Source organism: Sesamum indicum, linkage group LG2 (assembly GCF_000512975.1).
Source record: "Sesamum indicum cultivar Zhongzhi No. 13 linkage group LG2, S_indicum_v1.0, whole genome shotgun sequence".
NCBI lineage: Eukaryota > Viridiplantae > Streptophyta > Magnoliopsida > Lamiales > Pedaliaceae > Sesamum > Sesamum indicum.
Genome location: NC_026146.1, coordinates 4,289,340 through 4,310,635, shown reverse-complemented (window position 1 = coordinate 4,310,635; position 21,296 = coordinate 4,289,340). Strand labels below are relative to the sequence as shown.

The 21,296-nt window shown below is 37.2% G+C and overlaps 5 protein-coding genes across 6 annotated transcripts in view; 3 read left to right on the top strand and 2 right to left on the bottom strand.

Moving 5' to 3' along the window:
- LOC105179543 (vacuolar iron transporter homolog 2-like) overlaps positions 1-602 on the bottom strand; it is a 957-nt gene extending 355 nt beyond the window's left edge. The window contains exon 1 of the mRNA XM_011103197.2: positions 21-602. Within this exon, the coding sequence (XP_011101499.1) occupies positions 21-534 (514 nt within the window). The 5' untranslated portion in view covers positions 535-602. The remainder of the gene's footprint in view (positions 1-20) is intronic.
- Positions 5,540-10,009, top strand: LOC105179533 (transcription factor VIP1). The gene is made up of 4 exons (XM_011103188.2): positions 5,540-6,318; positions 6,715-6,847; positions 9,236-9,320; positions 9,463-10,009. The coding sequence occupies exons 1-4, from the start codon at positions 5,810-5,812 to the stop codon at positions 9,714-9,716; spliced, it is 981 nt and encodes a 326-aa protein (XP_011101490.1). The 5' UTR covers positions 5,540-5,809; the 3' UTR covers positions 9,717-10,009.
- Positions 10,721-13,754, top strand: LOC105155430 (abscisic acid 8'-hydroxylase 3-like). The gene is made up of 9 exons (XM_020698891.1): positions 10,721-11,330; positions 11,421-11,739; positions 11,829-11,981; positions 12,107-12,373; positions 12,454-12,540; positions 12,629-12,707; positions 12,810-12,916; positions 13,007-13,125; positions 13,318-13,754. Exons 1-9 carry the CDS (start codon positions 11,137-11,139, stop codon positions 13,406-13,408), a joined length of 1,416 nt encoding a protein of 471 aa, XP_020554550.1. The 5' UTR covers positions 10,721-11,136; the 3' UTR covers positions 13,409-13,754.
- Positions 13,911-17,220, bottom strand: LOC105179517 (serine decarboxylase-like). Of its 2 annotated transcripts, none has more exons than XM_020698889.1 (6): positions 17,062-17,220; positions 16,609-16,950; positions 15,762-15,993; positions 15,474-15,667; positions 15,181-15,317; positions 13,911-14,688 (listed from the first exon to the last, which is right to left on the bottom strand). In XM_020698889.1, exons 2-6 carry the CDS (start codon positions 16,940-16,942, stop codon positions 14,122-14,124), a joined length of 1,464 nt encoding a protein of 487 aa, XP_020554548.1. In that variant the 5' UTR covers positions 16,943-16,950; positions 17,062-17,220; the 3' UTR covers positions 13,911-14,121. The 2 variants fall into 2 exon arrangements, with proteins under 2 accessions (XP_020554548.1, XP_020554544.1); XM_020698885.1 differs by having other exon boundaries at positions 14,122-14,688; positions 16,609-16,953.
- LOC105179508 (SKP1-interacting partner 15) lies at positions 19,035-20,504 on the top strand. Its single transcript, XM_011103158.2, has one exon. The coding sequence runs from the start codon at positions 19,188-19,190 to the stop codon at positions 20,295-20,297; it is 1,110 nt and encodes a 369-aa protein (XP_011101460.1). The 5' UTR covers positions 19,035-19,187; the 3' UTR covers positions 20,298-20,504.

Here is a 21,296-nt window from a genome sequence, read left to right as displayed (position 1 = left end):
CCAACCCCCCCCACCCCGGCCTGCCGCTACTACCGCTGCAATCCTCACCCTGTACTCCCTTATGAAAGAAGCAGCCAGCAGCGGGACCATAGCACCCACTGAGAAAGCCAGCGCAGATGCTGCAGCTGCCTGGACAGGATTGGGCAAGCTCTCCCGATCTTCAGCGCTCTCCTCCGCAACACCTGCCGCTGCCCTTTTCTTGTCCCTCTTAATTTGGGCCAATTCTATGTCAAGCTGTGAATAAACCGACACGAATTCTCCAATGGCCATGGAACAAGCCCCGGCGACCAGGCCAGCGAAACCTGTCAGGATCATGGCCTTGATGTCTTGTTTCACAGCACCAACGCCCATCATCAGAGATGCAGTCGAGACAAGCCCGTCGTTAGCGCCTAGCACCGCTGCTCGCAGCCACTGGGAACGTTTCGAGTAGTCGAATTCTTGGCTGTCTTCGAGGTCTAAGGTGGTTTGAGGAGCGGGCGCCTCGACAGCGAGAGGGAATTTGGAATCAGGGTTTTGCGTTTGGTTGGAAGCCATTAAGAGAAATTTGGAGTTGAGGATTTGATTATTATAAGAATGCTGAGGAGATGAGTGTGGTTGGCACACGCCTTCGTCTACGCTATTTATAGACGAGAAAAGTGAAATTTGCAGTGGAGGGAAAAAGGGGGGAGTGTGTGCGGGGGTTGATTATTCAATAATTCTTATTAAAATAGAATAACAACTTAATTATATCTTTTGAGCAACTGAATTCTAAACGTATGATCAGAATGCATTCGTAATTTTGTGTAGAGGTAATTGAAATAAATTTTGGTATATAAAAAATTAGAATGTCAAGTGGTATTGCTAATTAAAGACAGATCCTTAATTAGTTAATGGTTTTTTATTTGGATAGTAATTATTGAATTTCTTTGATATTTTGGTTCAGTATTTTGATAAACCAATTTTTTTTGTTGTAAAGATTAAAAAAAATAGTTAGAAATATTAAATAATAAAAATTATGATTATACTTTTAATTTATTTGTTTGTTTTTAGTAAGTAAAATTTAAAATAATTAACAGAAATAGAAATTAATATAAAAGTATGCAAAATTACTATTTATGTTAAGTACAGTTCAATAAATTAAACCGAAATTTTATATTCCAGCTCTGGATACGTATCCAATTATGTTGGATTGATTATTAAATTGTGAACACCCTGAATCGTGTAATGAATCATGAGAATAATTTTTATCATAAGAATAAATTCTTTTCAAAATCAAAGCAACAGTACGTGAATCGGAATTTCGTATTGAACAATTTGAGCAAGTGGTAAAGCAATTATCTGGACCTTTACCAGACCTTTTAACTTTTCATCACAACCCCCACAAGTGGTATTCCTAATTAAAGACAGATCCTAGCTATATGTGTATATATATATGCAGCTTACTTATTAATTGATGTTCAAGAAATCACAATTAACGAAAATATATCAATACATATATGTATTTTATTTTTGATAATCTAAAATGCAATTACATGTCCGAAACAAACAAAATATTGGTAAAAGAAAGCCATTTGATGCTCTTTCTTGTCTGATGCAGAACAAAATTGCGAGGTAACAGACAAGTACCGTTCACATGCTTTCTCTGTTCTTGCAGGAAAGAGTTGCACCTTGGGGAAGGTAGGAAGTGATCTATATCTGCACGCAGAACACCAGACGATGGTGTTCTTTCCCCATAGTTTTCAAGTGTACAAATTGATAAGTTACGGTTTTTAAAAGCAAAAAGGATATGATGCTACTGTACTGATCTCGTCGACTGCTTCATGAGGATTCAGATATGGAGAAGAATAATTCGTGTCTTTTTCCCACTAATTAGTCGCTTGGATTAATATTTAAAGTTGCATGAACACAAGTTGGGCATTTCGTTCATGGGATAAAACATGCATAGCTACGTTTTATATATCAATCATTGATCAACCAGTCATTACGTATGGTCAAATTTTGAATTCAATGATATGATATAATTTATATTGTTTATATAATATCAAGATTTTAGATATTTTATAAGTAAATTAACATCCAATCACTTTTTTTTTTATTCATGTTAAATCTGAAAACCCTAGAATTTAATGATTTAGTACACCTTTAAGCAAATTAAAGCACATCATTTGTTCGGAACCCTACTCCTTTAACAAAAGATAGAAAAAGAGAAAGAAGAATAAAGGCAAATTTAAAGTTATCAATCAGGGCAATCTCGTTTATTGCTGACACTTCCTAAACCCTAATGCAATGGATTTTCAGAAAACGAAAGAATATACTAATCATGTGTCATGTCGACAGTCGGGACCTTTTCCATCTGTGCCCAAAATGATCAAGACGAATTTATGATCTCTTCTCTCGTGCGTTCTTAAATTAAGAAATTAATCGTGACTTTATTCAATTGACAAGAAATTATTAGAAAAAAGCAGGCAGTCGGGAGAATATATATATAATTTAGTAAATTAATCAATAATAATCACTTTGTTGAAAGCATTTGTTCATACAATATGGGCTTGTAACCCAATGCTCAAAACATGTTTGAATCAATACAAAAATAATAACGACATATATATTTCTTGTAAAACAATGGAGCGTTAGTAACGCAATTAATAAAAATTTTATTTACTAATTAGTTCGACGCTGATTTTAACATTAAATTTTTTTGTAACAGCCATTTTCTTGAACTGAATGAATTACTATATGCAAACTTGAAAAAAAATCAATTTTTTATTGTTGAATTATATATATGTATTCCAATGATGAATGAGAGCAGGAGCACCTAATTTATGGCGACATGAGCATTTCACAATGGATTGCTGAAGAGGAAAGCACTAGTGATTAAAGAAGGAAAAGGGTAGAGACACAAATTGTTGGGGATGAGATAATATTTCTAAATTGGATGGAGTGTGGTTTCCACACGAATGCCACCAACACTCCCAATGTCTTATTCAATTCCCATGTAGATGTGACTTAGCTATTCAATCTTTTTGGCTGTTGAATTTATTTATTCAATTTATTGATATTAATATATTTATGTAAAAAAAATATTCAATATTTCTTTTTTCATAATGAGATAATTATAATATTAATAAAAAATTTTGTTTTGCTATTTTCGGGAGAAGAAGAGACATACCATTAATAATGACAACCTAACTATTTTCATCACACAACATTCGTATTCATGTTCAGCATCAAACATATCAAATATCAATGCGTGAGCGTTAATTAACAACACGGCAATTGTGATCATTTATAATTAAAGAATTGTGTATAATAGCAGAAACTATGCGCAGTCAAATATCAAATATTAGCTAAGTAAAACTTTTCAGATCACTTATTAATAAATTTGAAACTATTCAACAACAATCAATGTATGTTGACATCCAACATGATTATTGCTTATAAAACATGCACGTAAAGCAAATGGGGGCTTCCCACTTTATGAAATTGAAAAATATAGGATCAGTTAATGGATGGTTCCACTACCATTATGTCCAAAAATAAAATAAAATTATGCACTACATTATGATAATCGATAATTTAAGAACAATAATAAAATAATGTTATGTACGAATATCGTTTAATTTTTTACTGACATTATGATAAACTATGTACAAATAACGTTATGTATCATGACTAACATTTCATATAAGTATTAGCGATCACGTTTAATATTAATAAATATAGTTCACATAATGTTAATTATAATTCATATTATTTAAATTTGCTCCCGACAACATTAAGATTTCCTATTTGCAGTTGAAAAATAAAGACGGGCATGTGGTAGACAATGTGTTTAATAGGAAAGCACATGTCTCTCTATGTTTGTCAATGTGTAACAATTAAAGTGCGGAAATATGGAATTATGAGCAGCAAAATATATACAAAGAGGGACATGAACATACAGTTTGATCATTGATGATAGGCTAATTATTGTCCATATATCTTTTAAGTGGAGAAATAGAAATAAAGCATTTCATGGTGGTGAGCTATATACCAAACTAATGAAGCTCTACTTTTGCTCCTTTAGGTATGCAGGATACACGAGTTGTTGCACGTAGGAGACACTTAGCCAATTAAGTGTGTCGGTGTAGGAAAATTTTCTAATTTAAATTAGGTTTCACTGAATAATTCAATCACATGGTAAGTGTATTATACTTATTAAATTTGTAATATGATTTGTTATTTTTCTTAAATTATATATCAATCACACGACAAGCGAATATATAATTACACTTGTCGTATAATTGGTCAAAGTTTGGTCAAACTCAACTCTAAGTAGAATTTTTATAGATATATATCTCTTTTTATACAAAATTTACGTTGAAAAAGATACGTTTCTGTGTATAAAATATTGCAAAATGAATAAATTTTGATGGTAGAAATACAATTACCAAAAAAAAGGAGATGCTTAAAAGTCGTGTACATATATATTATATCGATCTAGTTAATTCAAATATTTAATGATACATAATTGTTAACATTATTTCTCAATTTATTACAAAACCCTAAAAGGATAAAGATTAAAGTATATTAATCAATACATGGACATGGGAATTACATCAAGAATAATTAAGGGGCAAAATGTATTTTACCTTTTTTCCAAAAGAAAAATACATTCTCTTCTTAATTTAAGAAAATTTAAAAAATACAAAAAAATAAAAAGTATTATATTTGTATATATATTAAGGATAATTACACTGCCCTTTCTTGAGATTTATACCAATATATTGTATGTCAAATAAATTTTTTTAGATCAAACAACACAAATCAAGAGTATTAAATATAATTTTTAAAATTAAAAAAAATTACGTACGATTACATCAAATTTAAAAAAAAAAAAGGGATAATGTAATTATGTGTATATATTATATTTGGTTTTACGTACAACTGAGATGTTATCCTGAAGTAAAGACTAAAGAAGTTTAAGTGATAAGTTTTGGTCTTATCATAGTTGCTTTCATTGAAATGCATTATCTTAAATCTTTTTTAGCTGAAGGGGACATCTCTATATTCCTGTTTTTTTTATTCTCCTTCCAATTTTAAAAAAGTATTGACTAATTAATGATATTTTGATTTTTTAAGCTTGTCGAATTATTTTTCTTTATTTCATATTAAATTTATATTTAAAAATGAAAAGGGTTAACTTCAATTTCGTTTTTATTCTCAAACCATTTTGAAATAAAATCTCTAAGCTTTATGAACAAAAATCATATAATGTATGTAATTATTATAAAGAATTGAAATTGTGTCCCTTATTATATGACAAGTATAATATAATTGCTATATGAAATCGATTAAAAATAATCAATCAGATGTGAAGTATATATATCCATTTAGGTGGGCTGGACCAATTTACCTATGTCCAAATTGGGCTTAGATATTTGTAATTACATGGCCCAGACTCCAGTTCTTAGGGTTAAAACAAACAATACTAATATGATCATCCTCCTCAATATATATGTATAACACATTTCCCAGTTTCTGAAAACTTTCCATCTGTCCAACCAAACAACACCTTACTTTATTATTTTCTTACAATATTTAAAAGCAGAAAAGTCATGGGCTGGGCCCAATTTGTTTCCACCCAGCCGCCAACTGCCACATGGGTGTTGGGCAAAGCGGTAAGGTGGGTCCCCCAGTCCTCCAATTTAGTCGAATTCATAATTCGACCCCCAAAACTTTTTTCAACTCTCCTTTCCGCTTGACCAACTCCTCTCTCTCACGCAGAAACCCCCCCGAAACATTCACAAAATTCTGATCGATTCATCATTGTTACACTCCCAATAATGAAATGATGGACCCCAAGTTCGGCGGGAAGCCCGTATACGGGAGCCCCTATGCACCGGGTCGAACGGACTTGGACCAGATGCCCGATACACCGACTCGCGGGGCCCACCACCGCCGGGCGCACTCTGACACCTTCTTCCGTTTCCCTGACCTCGACGACATTCTCCTCGATGATGTTGTAGCTGACTTCAACCTCGACCTCCCCCAAACCCCTCCTTCCCTCTTCCCCACTGGGCCGCCGCCCCAGTTCAGCAAGACCAACGAGACCAAGCCCATGGCTCATTTAAGGAGCTTGTCGGTGGATGCAGACTTCTTTGAAGGGCTTGGATTGGACGGCCCGTCGCCGGTGGGGGGGGCGGCGGAAGTGGGTTCTGGGTCTAGACACAGACATAGCAATTCGATGGATGGGTGTTCCAGTGCAACGTCGTCTGAGGTGGACTCTAATGCGAAGAAGACTATGGCTGCTGATAAACTAGCGGAGCTTGCTTTGATTGACCCCAAGAGAGCCAAGAGGTTTGACCTTAGTGATCATGAATTTATATGAACTGAGTTGTGATATTTTTGAACTTTTGGTAGTGTTTCTTGAAGTTCATGGTTGGTTTTTCAATTGTGTTTCTTGAATTTTATCTTCTTTACTTCCTTGAATCATGGAAATGAAAAAGGACAAGTCATGGAAACGAAAAGGCAACGCGTAATGTGACTTGGTCAAGTTTGTCATTTTGATTTAAGGAACACCTTCACACACATGGAGTTATCCAAGACTTTTATTTCAATATTCGGTTGAGAATCCATAAGATGTTCGTCATGTAATTACAAGATACATTTCATATTCATATATACTTACTTTAATGCCCATATATATTGTTGGTAGTATTGCATGTTTGATCTGGAGAATTGCTGTCTTTATAGGATACTTGCAAATAGACAATCTGCTGCACGATCCAAAGAGAGAAAAACGCGATACACAAGTGAGCTGGAGAGGAAAGTACAAACTCTTCAGACTGAAGCAACCACCCTCTCGGCTCAGATCACATTGTTGCAAGTATGTCCACTGTTGGATTGATACTTAAAAATAATATTTGCTTAGTAACTTTTCTAATTACAACAAATGGAACTGCTAGCTCAACTGTGTAAGAATTCTTTTGAGATCAATTGACTTAGAATGCTCAACTAATGACGTTGATTTTCCATTAAACAAAACATTCAAACTCAATACCACAACGCATTATCCTGTAGAAAATTATGGATCTAGTCTGAATAGCAAAGGTTTGCAACAGATTCAATTCTTGTTGAGACTCCTAAGGACAGTATTACCATGATTGGACTTCTCGGTTCACTAGAGGGGTGAATCTTTAAAAAGTTGTCTGACTGCCGACGCAGTTAGGCTCACCAAACATTTAGTTCTTGTGTAAATTACTTAACACTGAGGCTTTTGTCATGATAAGCGATGCGGTGGTTAAACACTGGAAAAGCGTTCCTTTTTCTGCTGCCCCTTTACTGCTCAGTTGATAGGGAAGGTATGTCTCAGATACATGTGCAATGCTGATGGGGAAGTCATTCTGAATCATGTGTTTGCAGAAACAGGAATCTGAAAAATACAGCATTGAAATGCTTTCATGCATTCCTTCTTGCATCTAATTTGGTTATGGTGGATCCTAATTAAGAAACTATAGCATCTTGGTGAATTGCTTATCTTTTGTGTATGATGCATCTTGTCTTGCTAGGATCTTTGCTTTTGTGTTTTAATGTTGTTGCTAGAAGTATTATGACCTTTATTGATGCATTTCTTTAGAACTGCTGATGTGCTGTATATGTTGAATTATTACGAAGTTATGAAGCTTTCTATGAGCTGAGTCATTTAGCAATCGTAACCTATGTGTCAGTCGTTCATTTCTATATTGCATTAGGAATTAGACCATGATTAGCCTAACAATTATGAAGATAAGGAACTTGCTTATAGAAACTAAACTAAGATATTAGTAAAAACATAAAAAATGGAGTTTTTTGTTTTAGACTCAACTGTTATCAAGTGTACAAAATAGAAGTTATTTAATTACTGAAAATGATTGTTGTGAAGTTTGGACTTATTGTAAATTCAGGTTGATTAGCCATATTTAAAGTTTAGAAGAAATGCTTGAAAATTTGTTCTCAGTTCTTGCAGTTACAAAGCTATTAAGGTCAATCTAAGATTACTATTAAGTCTCTTGTGATTAGTGAGATTGAAGCTGTTACATATTAGTAGTATCAGTTACTGCCGAGATGCTAAACAGCCAAATATTCTTGCTGTAGGACAAACTTATTTATGATTTGGGGATAAATTTGACAGGAGCAACCAGGGTAACTATAGGATTCTTGCTAAAAGGGAGCAATGGAGATTGACAAATAGTGGGTTTTGGCAAGTAGTTCTTGACTACTGGATGCTATAACCTTTCTTGAAATAGACATATCACCATTTCATTCTAAAATCGCCTTTCCTTAAAATAAAGTTTCTCGGCACTATGCTTAGGAGCGAGAATGAAAACCTGCGCCAGTTGCTTAAAATTTCAACTATCTTAAACAACATAGTGCCAATTCATATTCTTATTACCCTATCATGAATTTCTTATACCTGATAAAGGTGATATCTTTTCGTTGCCGAGTTGCTATTCAATGTTAACCCAGAGGTGGCTTCCACCTCTGGCTGGCACATTATGGACCCTATTCGTGTAAGTAGTTGGACGCTTCAATCCCAATTTGGCAATAGACTACGGTATGCAAGACAAATGAGCCCTAGGAATACTCAGCTAGGCTCAGTAACCTTATTGCATGTTAACACTACAAGCTTCGTGATTGTTCTGCACAGCAAACATACAAAGGGAACCAAAGCAGTCAATAAGTGATACATGATGTGCTTGTTTCTCTTCCTGTTTTTTTATCTCTTTCCTAAGAATATTACCCCAGTAACCAAATTTGAAATACTAATGTTAGGTGGTAGGAATTATATATCATTGTTTTTAAGTCAGTTCATCAGAGGCCCCAAAACTGTTTTAATGGTCTTTTCTAACTAGGCCTGAAAGTGCTCCAGTATGAGGAAATGACAAGATATAGTATCGCATCTCGAATTCTAATCAATGAATATTTGGTTGTCAATCCAATAGACCAGCTCACACAAAAATCTGAAGGGGCCTCAAGTCACCTGTGTCAGCCCCTAGGCCTCCAAAAGAAGGAATGAAGAAAAACTCAAGTAATACCGAGCTAAATAGCCTTAAAGGACTGCCAAATGAGGGAATGACCAATATAAACATACATTTCACTTTCAAATCCTACCACTTGAAGCGCTCCCTTTACTAAAGCACATGTGCGAATCTTTTATGGGCCTCAACTCACCTGCACCCCCCCCCCAGCCCAGGTTTGGAAAACAAACTTATTTGTATCATGTCATAAAATGCAGAGAGACACTACCGGCTTAACAGTTGAGAATAAGGAACTTAAACTGAAGTTACAAGCGATGGAACAGCAAGCACACCTTAGAGATGGTATGCATTCCTCTATGTTATTTTTACTTGTCAAGTATCTCTTATCCCTCCCACTTTTGATAGCTTTCTACAACAGAGTTTCTTAATGTTCTTGTGGTCAATAAAATTTATATGTGCACTGCTCCCTCTATGTGAATTTTAGCTCTGAATGAAGCATTGAGGGATGAACTGCAGTGGCTCAAGATTGCAGCCAGCCAAGGTCCTGGTGTCAACGGAAACAACAGAGGATCAACTTCTCAACTTTCCTCCCAGCCTCCAATCCCTTACTTTGGTAACCACCACCCGCAACAGCAGCAGCAACAGAGACCACTTCACACGCCTCATACCAGCTCCAATAATCCTAGACTCGGTGGGCAGTCCCAAGCCAGCTTCCAGGATTTTAATCAGAGGGTTTGATGACATCTCAAAAGACACAGCTGGTGTCAATTGGAACTTGGAAACAAACGTCATTTCTCCCGCTAGGCTTTTGTGTATAAAAGATGTATACATGATTACAGCTAGAGGTTGTGACAGGTGTTGCTTGCTCAGCCCTTTATATCATACACACTAGATCTGTTTGCCAATAGGGCATATAAATGATACGATATAAATGTAGTAGTTTAGATGGCGACAAGTACCTAAACTGAATGACCATCTTGTTATTCTTTTGTGACGAGTTAAAAGATTTCTTCTTATTTTCCTTTTGTCCATTTTCCTCTTCTGTTTCCCCATTTATTGGCAGATCCCAGTTCCCTGTCAAATACACGTATATATCCAACAGCTGGAAGTACAGGAACTCCAAGTTGGCCTAGAGGAAGTGCTGAGGGTCCAGGCTCATATTTTATCTTGTCATTCTTATTTGTTTACTTCTCTGAGATGGAAAAGCTGCTAAAGAACAATTAATTTTCAGCAGAAACTTCAGAAGTCTTTTATTTTAGTCCTGGTTGTAAGCAGTAGGTACTTAAAAATTTAAATTGCTTGTGGAGAGCAATTGTTATCCCGAGATGACGGAGTCTGAGAACTGAGTTTTAAGTTACAATATATAAAGGCAGTTGTATTATACTGTTCTCTTCGCAGGCCATCGTTGTTAGAAACCGTCAAGATTCAAAAATCTATGTTAGAGCCAAAATTTGAACATGCAGTTATTACTTCCAAGAACCCATAGTTTCTAGCCTGCCCTGATAAATTATCTATAATCTTTGGTCTTTCTTTATCTTGCCGCATACGTCGTACGTGACAAACGGCTATCATAGAATAAGACTAGAAATTTTATGTTTGTATCGCTTGATCACAAATTCACATTGCAAAAATTAGCCATTTCCAATGGATGGTGAGCAGGACTCATGGAAGGAGAAGCAGCTGTTTACGTTTAAAAATTATAGAATATGGTAGTATAGTCGGCAAAACAAATTGAACATCACTATCATGTGAGATACAAACCTTATTCATCATTAGCCAAATAAAAGAAGCATTTGAAGGAGAAAACAAGAATATCTGGCAACAATTGATTCCCCTACTAAGTGGAGTTTTAACGTACGTGAAGAACACGAACACCAGCCTCCTTACATTTGGATCGAACGAAGATCAAGGAAAGCAAGGATGTCATCTTCAACAAGGAATGCATGAAACTATGAAATTGTCATCAGAGTAATCACCAAATATTTTGATATGGTCGAGGACCTTTTGACCATCTCTATATAATATGCTGCTCCCACCATAAGTCAGCAAGAAAAGGTCAGATAAATAGGATTCCCCAGTTCAAAGGGTCCTCGAAACTGGCCCTAGGATTCCATCTGATCAACAGCTTCAAATTTTAGAGCACTTGCTGGAGATAGTCATGTTAACTTTAGTGGCACTCTTCTTGGTTTTCATTTTCTCAGCATTGTTGCTGCAAAAATGGAGTGCTCCCACAAAAATGGACAGGATTCCAGGAAGTATGGGATGGCCTTTTGTAGGGGAGAGTTTCTCTTTTCTGTCTGATTTTTCGAGCCCAGCTGGTATATTCAGCTTCATGCAAAAGAGACAGCAGAGGTAATAGTATATCAGTAGAATCAACTGAATTCTGAAATTTGGAAAACAGATTTGTGTTGATCTTGATGTTTCCATGGATCTCTGCATTAGGTATGGGAAGGTGTTTAAAAGTTATGTATTGGGGAGATTTACTGTTTTCATGACTGGGAGAGAAGCAAGCAAGATTTTGCTAACAGGCAAAGATGGGCTAGTGAGCCTAAACCTCTTCTATACAGGGAAGCAGGTTCTTGGTCCGACGAGCTTGCTTCAACAGACTGGAGAAGCACACAAGAGACTCCGACGACTGATTGGAGAGCCTCTCTCAGTCGATGGCCTGAAAAAGTATTTCCCTTTCATCAATAAATTGGCTGTGGAGACGTTGGATCACTGGTGTGGGCAAAAAGTTCTGGTTCTTGAAGAGGCTTCCACGGTTGATCTTTGGACCTGTGATATGTATATATGTTTAATAGATCTATGTTTATATGTGCATTGATTCTGAAGTAGATGAGTCTTTTGCAGTTCACACTGAAGGTGATAGGCCACATGATAATGAGCTTGGAGCCGACTGGTGAGGAACAAGAAAAGTTCAGAGCCAATTTCAAGATCATTTCTTCCTGTTTTGCCTCTTTGCCATTTAAAATCCCAGGAACTGCTTTCTATCGCGGCATCAAGGTATCATACATTATTAAGAACGAGATTTAGAATTGAACAAGACTAATAATCAGCTAGAGTGTAAAACAGCTTATTTCAGAGGAGAGTTTTAGAAATTATGCTGATAGATTGGTACATCTTGATAGGCTCGTGATAGGATGTATGCCATGTTAGACTCTACCATTGCCCAAAGGAGAAAGGGAGAAAGCTTCCAACAGGATTTCCTCGAATCCCTGTTAAAGAAGCACAGCAAAGACAGCTCAGAGCAGGACGATGACAATAAGCTTACAGATAAACAATTGAAGGACAACATATTAACCTTGCTGGTTGCTGGTCATGATACCACTACAGCTGCTTTGACATGGCTAATCAAATTTCTTGAAGAAAATCCTGCTGCATTAGAACGTCTAAGAGTAATATTCTCACATATCACCTTAACATATCATCATTTAGTTAAATGCAGAAACTAAAAACTCGAGACGAGGCTGTGCAGGAAGAACATCAGAAAATCCGAAGTAGCAGAGAAGATGGGACAAACCTTACCTGGGCAGAAGTGAACAATATGCCATACACTGCAAAAGTTAGTGGCAGGCTAAACACTCACCCTTTACGCGATTTATGGTAATTTAAGGTTAAAAAGCTGAACCTTGCCTCATCAATTTTTACAGGTCATCAGTGAAACTCTTAGGAAAGCAACAATCTTACCCTGGTTTTCAAGAAAAGCTGCCCAGGACTTTGATATTGATGGTATAAGCCATGCAGATTTGATTGTTTAATAGATTATTAGTTTCTGCAAGAGTATGGTGATGAAGCTATTATGAAGGGTGCTAAGTTTCTTCAAACTTGTAGGTTATGAAATTCAAAAAGGCTGGTCTGTAAACTTGGATGTTGTGTCTATCCACCACGACCCCGAGATTTTTCCTAATCCAGAGAAGTTTGATCCTTCCAGATTCGATGTAAGCTTTTCAAGATGCAAAATCGATGTGCGGCTTTCTAACATTTCACATTCCAGACGATAAAGATGTGATCCTTTTTATATATTACAGGAGCCTTTAAAACCATTTAGCTTTCTTGGTTTTGGAAGTGGACCTCGGATGTGTCCTGGAATCAACCTGGCCAAATTGGAAATTTCTATTTTCATCCACCATTTGGTCTGCAGATACAGGTAAGAAATGATGAGGTCTGCTAAGCAAATATGGATGTTTTATGATCTGTACAGACACACACACACAAACACTCAGAAGAATCATAACCTGTATTATCCACCCTCAGCATGGCCATATGCTTACTCTTAGCATCCCATGCAAGAAATTTACAATTTCCATTTGGGTAATTTTGTATTTACCACTCATTGCAGGTGGAGGCCCCTAGAGAAAGATGATTCGGTCCAGCCAACACTTGTGCGAATGCCGAAGAACAAGTACCCTATTGTGGTAGAGTCCCTATAACCAAAATTGCCAGGTCAAGGATGAGGAGGACACCCAACATTTGATGCCATCAATAAAGTTCAAACACACTGGCACTACTATCATGCCTCTATCAGATGAGTCACAGTTGGAAATCGTGGGCGGAAGAGAATGTACTTGGAAATTAGATAGCATATTATAGTATGACCATATGCCATCTTATTTTACTCTGTTCAAGCATTTTTACTGTATTTTGAATACTTGGGCTAGCAAATCATCGTTCTCGTTCAGACATGTCACTAACTAAGACGAGCAGTAATAAGAATTTTCTAATCTAAGTCAATCTGAATAAGTCTTTCCAGCAATTGTTTGATCATATCCATTATAAGGTTGACACAAAAATGCAGATATTAATAACTTGGTGAAAAAATGTCGCAGCAACTTGCTTCCCCATACTCCTGTCTCTAAGCCCTAAACCCTTTTACAAACATTAGTTACCATTCCTTCAAACTATTGAAAATGTTAGCTGCTCAATTACTTTTAACTGTTAAGAATGTCTCCATTACTCTAAATAAAAAGAATCAAGCCTGTCTATTAGCACCTAGTCTTGATTTAAGGCAACCTTTCTATCACGGAGTTAAAGAAAGAAACATATTTTGATTATTGAAATAAACCCGATCAAAAACATCTTCTAAGGAGAAGAGTTTCGCTAGAAAACAACAGAAGCAGAAAAAGTCTTCAAATCAACAAATGCATTACTTGTGAAGAGCACAAGAACAGTTGTTACTTCCAATATCTGCTGCAAGACAAGGGGGGTGAACATTCCCATCTTTATACCAGATTGATCGCCCTTGAATTATTTCATTCAGGAAGAAATCCAGCTTCTCAACGGTGACACTTGGCATTACAACAACATGTGCCATATTTCCCTCGCAAGCTAGTTGCCAACGGCGCACAAACTCTTCATCTCGAGGTCGCTCAAATACCACCGTACTGCTCAATTCATTGAGCATGGCGCTGATCCCTGCTTCCCTAAGTCGGTCTTTCAAGTAGTGAGCATTTCTCAGGCACTTTTGGACTTCTTTTTGGAATCCCTTGTACCCTTTTCTGTTCAAAGTGTACCATAGGAAGATTGGGGCGTGGCCATTCCGGCTTCCCATGATTGTTGCATCTCTGGAGGCAAGATATTCTACATTACTGGAAAGAGCATTTATGTGCTGTAGCCTTGTTAATTGAACACCACAAGGCATTGGGCATCCCACAAACTTGTGGCCGGAGACACTGACACTTCCAATAGGCTTCTTGAATGAAACTTTTGGTGCCTGAATTAGAAACCAAACTACTTAACAAAAGAATGGCAGAACAGACGACTACACTGAAGTCAATGTAATATATAAATAACCACATGAATTATAGACTTTGCAGCTAATAGAAGATGAATGCTAGAGATACAAAACAAAATAGCATCCGTGTCCATCAGCACGCTGGAGATCAGCTTTAACTTTTTCTTATTAAAATGAAACTAGTTCATGTTATCCAGTTCCAGACACTAGACAGATGCATTAATTTTGTGTTTTCATAAGCCAGAATATTTCCTATGGAGTTTATTTCAGAAATTCAATTCCAACAGCACATGTTTCTGCTGTATCTATTAGTCCATCTATAGTTTATTTTCATATGCTACATTAACTATTAGTAAGAGTAATCATGCAACCTATATTGACAAAGCAATAAGGATGGACATACTTTCAGCATACAAAGCTTATGGGTGGGTAAAGGAACACAGAAGACAAATGAAATGGAAAAGTTTGCACCTTTTTAACGAATGGCATCATGAGCCCAAAGAGTGCACCATCACAGTGGATATAGAATCTATCATGTGAATATCCACATTCTTCAAGGGTCTGTATAACAAGGTCAAGATCATCAACAGCTCCTTTAACAGTTGTTCCTGCAGATTGGATTATGAATTGACCAACTTTAGAAATATGATGCAGCAAGAGATACATATTTGCAGGTCTAGCAGGCAAAACCACACATATGCATAAATGTACAGTACAGGTACATGTCTACTTGCAAGCAAAAGGGACAAAGAACAAAGGATCACCTATGTTGACATTGATGATTGCCGGTTTATCTTTGTTAGGAAGCAGCTTTCTTTTAAAATCTGTGCAGTCAATCTCTCCAGTGACCAGAGTTGCAACTTTTACACACTCCATTCTGTACATTCTTGCTGCTTTGAACACGGAATAATGGGACTCCTTTGATGCATATAAAATTCCATCAGGAAACACTTCTCTCCTGTGCATTTTAACAAAGAGTTAGTATCAGAATCGGCTCAAACACCCCTGTAAAGGAATTAGCTGCTCACAGAGACAAAGAAAACAACACTTACCCGACAAGAATCCCATGAAGATTACCCTCAGTTCCACAGTTTGTGATGTATCCCCAGTAATCATTCTTCTCAATCTCCCACAGGCGGGCAAACCAGTCCAGAACACCGACTTCAAATTGTCTTGAGTGCACGCCATAGTTGCTTTCAATGAATGGATCACCGAGGTTGTTGATAGAGAAATGCTGCAACTGAGCAAGTGCACCATAATCAAAATCGAGATTGTACGGATACCCTGTGTAAAAAAGAGCATTTAGGAAAACATTCAGACCAATGAAATTATAGGAGGAACCTGCAAGCTTCATTAAGCAAGTCCAACATAGCTACTTAAAACTACAATATATTTGAAAGCTGAATAGTTAAATAGGCAACCCTATAATGAAAATTAATAAGTTAATTATACATAGGATTCAAGGTCTTGACATACGCTGCCTCATATGCAATGGCAACAAATGATAAGTCTTGCAGGCATCCATCCTACAGCACCCAGATCCATTGGGTACCATTGGATTGCCACTCTCAACTCATTTGTTTGAATTCTTTCACATGAAAATGCAGGCATCAAAATCCAAGAATCCACCTCCCAACGTCCTACTACCCATTTCACAAGTTTACTCATGCCAATTAAGTAAACTTTCATTCTCTCCACCACCATTTCAATAAATTTGGCAATCCAGAACAAAATCAAGCCCATTCACGCGCTTAATTTACATGAACAGTTCAAATCACATCACACTAACAAATTCGCACACTTCACCATCCAATCAAACCACAAAATTGATAAAAGCAGTCTATTATTTCGCAAAACAACTAATCACTAAAGACAGATCAGAAGACCAACACAATATACCTAAATGGTACTTGGTCCGTTCCACAAGGGTTTTCCGGTATCTCGCTAAAACACTGGCCATGTACGCCTCCTTATCCCCAGTAGACTCGTCGTCGGCGTCAGGCTCCGTCACCTCCAGGCAGGTGGTGTGCACGTTCTTGCCTAGAACTATCTCTCTCCCCTTCTCCGCATCATGTCCATTCGAGTCCGCGACCGGCGGCACCGGCTCCGTCACCACGGCCATCGGGTCAAAAGATTCCCCATTTGCCACCCTCAACCGCTCCATAGACTTTCCAATAGCCAAAGATCCGTTTGACGACATCGTCGCGTTAACCTCAACGCCGCTCCCCACCATCACTTTAGCTACTTGAGTTCAACAAAATGCACAAAGTAAAACAACCATCATCCAATTACTATCGCCAACAAAAACAAAAGAAACAGAAAATCAAGAAAATGCGGTACTAATTGAATTACCTCGTAATAAAAATGTAGATGAATATATGGAAAAGCGGAAAGATCGGCCGAATTAGGTGGTGTAAGCTCAGAGGAGAGTACGAGGGGAAATATAGCTGCGCTTGCTGTGTATATATATAGTAATAATAGTAATACTCAATACACGCAACAGTTTGACTGGGATATTTAACGCTTCAAAACGGCGTCGTAGGTACCACCATTTTAGAACGAGGTATGTCCGAGCCAGAAAAAAATCGAGCAGCCGACGTAAGTCTTAAACAACAGCTTTAGATTTTTAGATTAATGGAGAAGTTATTAGTGGACGACTCCAATTATTATATTATATTACCATTATACTACCACCAGATTTTTTTAGATTTATAATAATTATAAATATTTTTTAATTATTTTAAAGATTACAAGCGACGAGCCAACATTTTTAGTGTCAATAAAGTTTTTATAATTTTTTAAACACGAAGAATAATTTTAATTATGATAAACCTCAATAATTTTTTTTGTAATTTATCGTAATAAAATAAGTGAATTTTGATAATAAAGTGACGACCTAATTTTTTCTTTTTTAACGCTCAAAAATTTAAATATGAAACTTTTCATAAAGAAACTGTTGTATCCAAGTAGCATATTAGAGAAAAAAATTTAATTTAGACGAGATTTGATTAAATTTAAATTAATTATAAATATAATATACTTATCGTATAATTAAAATATAATTTAAAAAATAATTATAAAATAAATATATTATATTATTTAAATATTTATTTTATAATTAATTTGATCAACCTGGCTTGCTGCTTCCAGCTTATTGAGGAGCTGAAGAGACCACTTCCCGAAAAAAGAAAGGTAAAGAGACGTGTACAATATACCAATTTCTATTGGCTGGGTCCCAACGGTTGGGCGTTGATTGGTGAAAAGGAGGGCCAATTACGTGGCATTGTCCTTTTTTATGTATTTCAGCATAGAACCGGACTCCGAGAGCTGGGACCACCCGATATTTTCTCTTTTTCTTCATCACAAAAGCAGTTGGAGCAGCAGGGTTAAGGTCCCAAAATCATATGCAAATATAATTGAAATATACATATATATATATATTAATATTAATTAAATAACTCTAAGATAAATTAATTTCTTTATGGTAGGGGTAATCCAATAAATAACTCCAGATGGCACATTTGTCTTTCAAAACTAAAAACAATCCCAAATTCTATGAGGAAATGCATTTTTTATTTTTGCGAGTTGGAGTTGAGTGTATGGTGTAATGACTCAAATTATTAATTATTGGTCTCAAGCTCATCTAATAACACGTGGCTCCATATAATATAATATATTCGATCGTCTATAGATATTAACCGATACATTCATAAAATATTTTATTTATTATTATTAGCTCGCACTCTATGGCTCATGTAATATTATTTTTAATATTAATTTTTTAAATATTTAAAGATTTTAATTGGGTGGTTACTCCAACAAACCTAACATTCTATATGAAAGCCATCCATTACTAATTTAGGTAGAGGTGCTTATCCAAATCTATATTCAAGATCATCGTGCAAAGTCATTAACAAATAAATTCTATACCGCTGAGGATCTCAATTAGGAATTTATATAAATCATAATTTAATTTTCAATATACAAAATTTTGGTTTGGTGAGCAATTATTGGAGAGATTGAGCCCACCACGTGAGCGGGTGCAGGGAAGGGGATTGAATATTCAAGAAGATCCACGTGTGGATAAGGCTGAGATTCACTGAATCACGGGGCGGTCCACCATTGCCTTTGCCACACCAGATCAGAATATGTGTTGTTTAACGTCAACTTGTCTGCCGCTGCCCCCATACAAGTTTAAAGCAGACCCTGTAACTGGGCTGGCCCAGTTTAACTTTGATAGTCACCACAAAATGAGCTGCTGAGGAAATCTTTTAGGCCCATATAGCCCTATAGGAATGTTATGTTGAGGCCTGATGCATGATACCAGCCCATTATCTGAAGACGTGGTCAACCACCGATTCAACCTCTCTCCTCTCTCTCCTCCCTAACAATTCTCCGACCAAACATCATCTTCTCAAAATCTCCCAAGTCCCAGTAAGGCAAGATTTGACCCTGTGCTGCAGCGCCAGGCCAATCCCATGGACTCCTCTCCATTCAACAGCCTACCCCAAGACACCCTCCACCAGATCTTCTGCCATCTGCCCCTCCGCCAAATCGCCGCCGCCAAGTGCGTCTGCAAGGCGCTTTATTCCACCCTCTCCTCCCCCTCCTTCCGGCACCTCCTCCGCACCCAATCAGAGCCCCTCTCCCTCCTTGCCCTCAAGCCGTCCCACCGCCACGTGTCCCCCCATCCCAATCTCCACGCCTTTGATCCTGCATCAAATCAATGGCTGAAATTCTCCCTCTCTTTCCTCCCCTTCTCCGCCCTCCACCCCATCACCTCGTCCCATGGCCTTCTCTACCTCTGGGCTTCATCGCAGAATCCGAGGAACGCCACTCCCCAAAATTCCCAAAAAGCCCTCGTTGTATGTAATCCTTTGACCGGGCAGTTTAAAACCCTCCCCCAGCTCGGCTCAGCTTGGTCGCGCCACGGTTCCGTCCTAGCCGGCTCGCTTAGCGTTGTCCTCGTCCTCACAGAGCTCGCCAACTTTAGTCCCAATGTTTTGAATAATTGGCTCAAGTTTTCATCCAATCTGCCATCGAAACCCCGGAGCCCTGTTTTAATTTCGGATTTTATACTCACATTGTGCGATGTGGGTTCGCCCTGGAGATCACAATGGGCAATGTTCAAGACGAAAATTGTGCATATGGAGAAGACAATGCAGTGGGTTAGGGTGGAAAAGCGCGAGTGGGGAGATATTTTCGACATTTTGAAGCGGCCAAGATTGGTGAAGGCCGGGAACGATCAGAAGGTATACATGGTTGGTGGGTTGAAGAGCTCGTATGCTTTGCAGAGCGCGTGCACCACGATCTTGATATTAAGGTTGGACTTGGAGAGCTTGGAATGGGAGGAGGCAGGAAGAATGCCAGTGGAAATGTATAGGTGTTTTGTGGAGAGTAGTAAGTTTAAGGTGTTTGGTGGGGGGAATAGGGTATGCTTTTCAGCAAAAAGGATTGGGAGGTTAGCATTGTGGGAAGAATATAGGAATGGAAAATCAAACTGGAGATGGGTGGAAGGCGCACCGGGGAGCGGAGACGGGCTTTGTCGTGGATTTGTATTTGAGGCAAGACTTGATGCCATTCCGTAGCCGAGCAGGAACTATGAGTTCTTGGTAATGTTACTGGTGTTTTGCAAATGTAATGTGGATTTAATTGAATAGCATTAATTTGCTAACAATTGAATATGTTGTATTATCTGTGTTATGATCAGACTTATGTTCTGTTTGTGCAATTTGCTGCTACAAATGCTCGTTTAATTTTTGTTATTCTTAATGTTCATAAGCCTCTTAGCACAATTGTTCAGAAACCAAATGAAGTTGCTATAATCATATATAACTATTCTTCTGGACCTCTATTCTCACCTATCAAAAGACAATACGTTTGTTAATTAAGTAAATGTTGTGTCTTTAAGACACCTCGTTATATATTCTTGTTGTATTGCTTGGGGCACTTGAACTGTATTTCTCTTTACATTTCTGTCAAGGTGGCTGTCCCTTTCACTCATTTCAGTGGTAGCCCTTCTTCTTCTAAACTTAGTGGTTGTAACTTTATCTAATCCAACCTAGTGAAGCTTAGGACTTCAAGACGGGTAATATTAACAATTTTAGGAGTGTTTATTAAGTGTGTTTGAATAGGTGAAATGGAGTTGTTCTGGGTTGGTCTAGAGTTGCATTCTTGAATAGTTGGCCTTGAAACTTTCCGGGATGACTATACAGTAGCATTTGGTGTTTTAGATAAGAAGTGTTACATTAATGGAGATTATAGTTAACAAATTCGATTATAAAGTGTCCCATGATAGGCTTAGTACGCTTCCTAAGTCCAGACTTCAATGAGAATAAGAATCTGACTCGTCAGACTGTAAATTGAACTCAATACATGATTTTGTACCATTATAAGTAAAAATCATTGTTTGGATTAAATATAGATAAGCCAAAGAGCTAATGAGGAGCTGAAATATGCCAAAGTTAGATGTCTGAGCCTTAGACGCTGAACCTTAGAACGGAATCCTTAGGTTTAGCTGCTTATCAGTTTCAGTTGTATGAATCTTAACAGGCAAATGTGTTGAACCAAAAATTTAGTATAAGTTG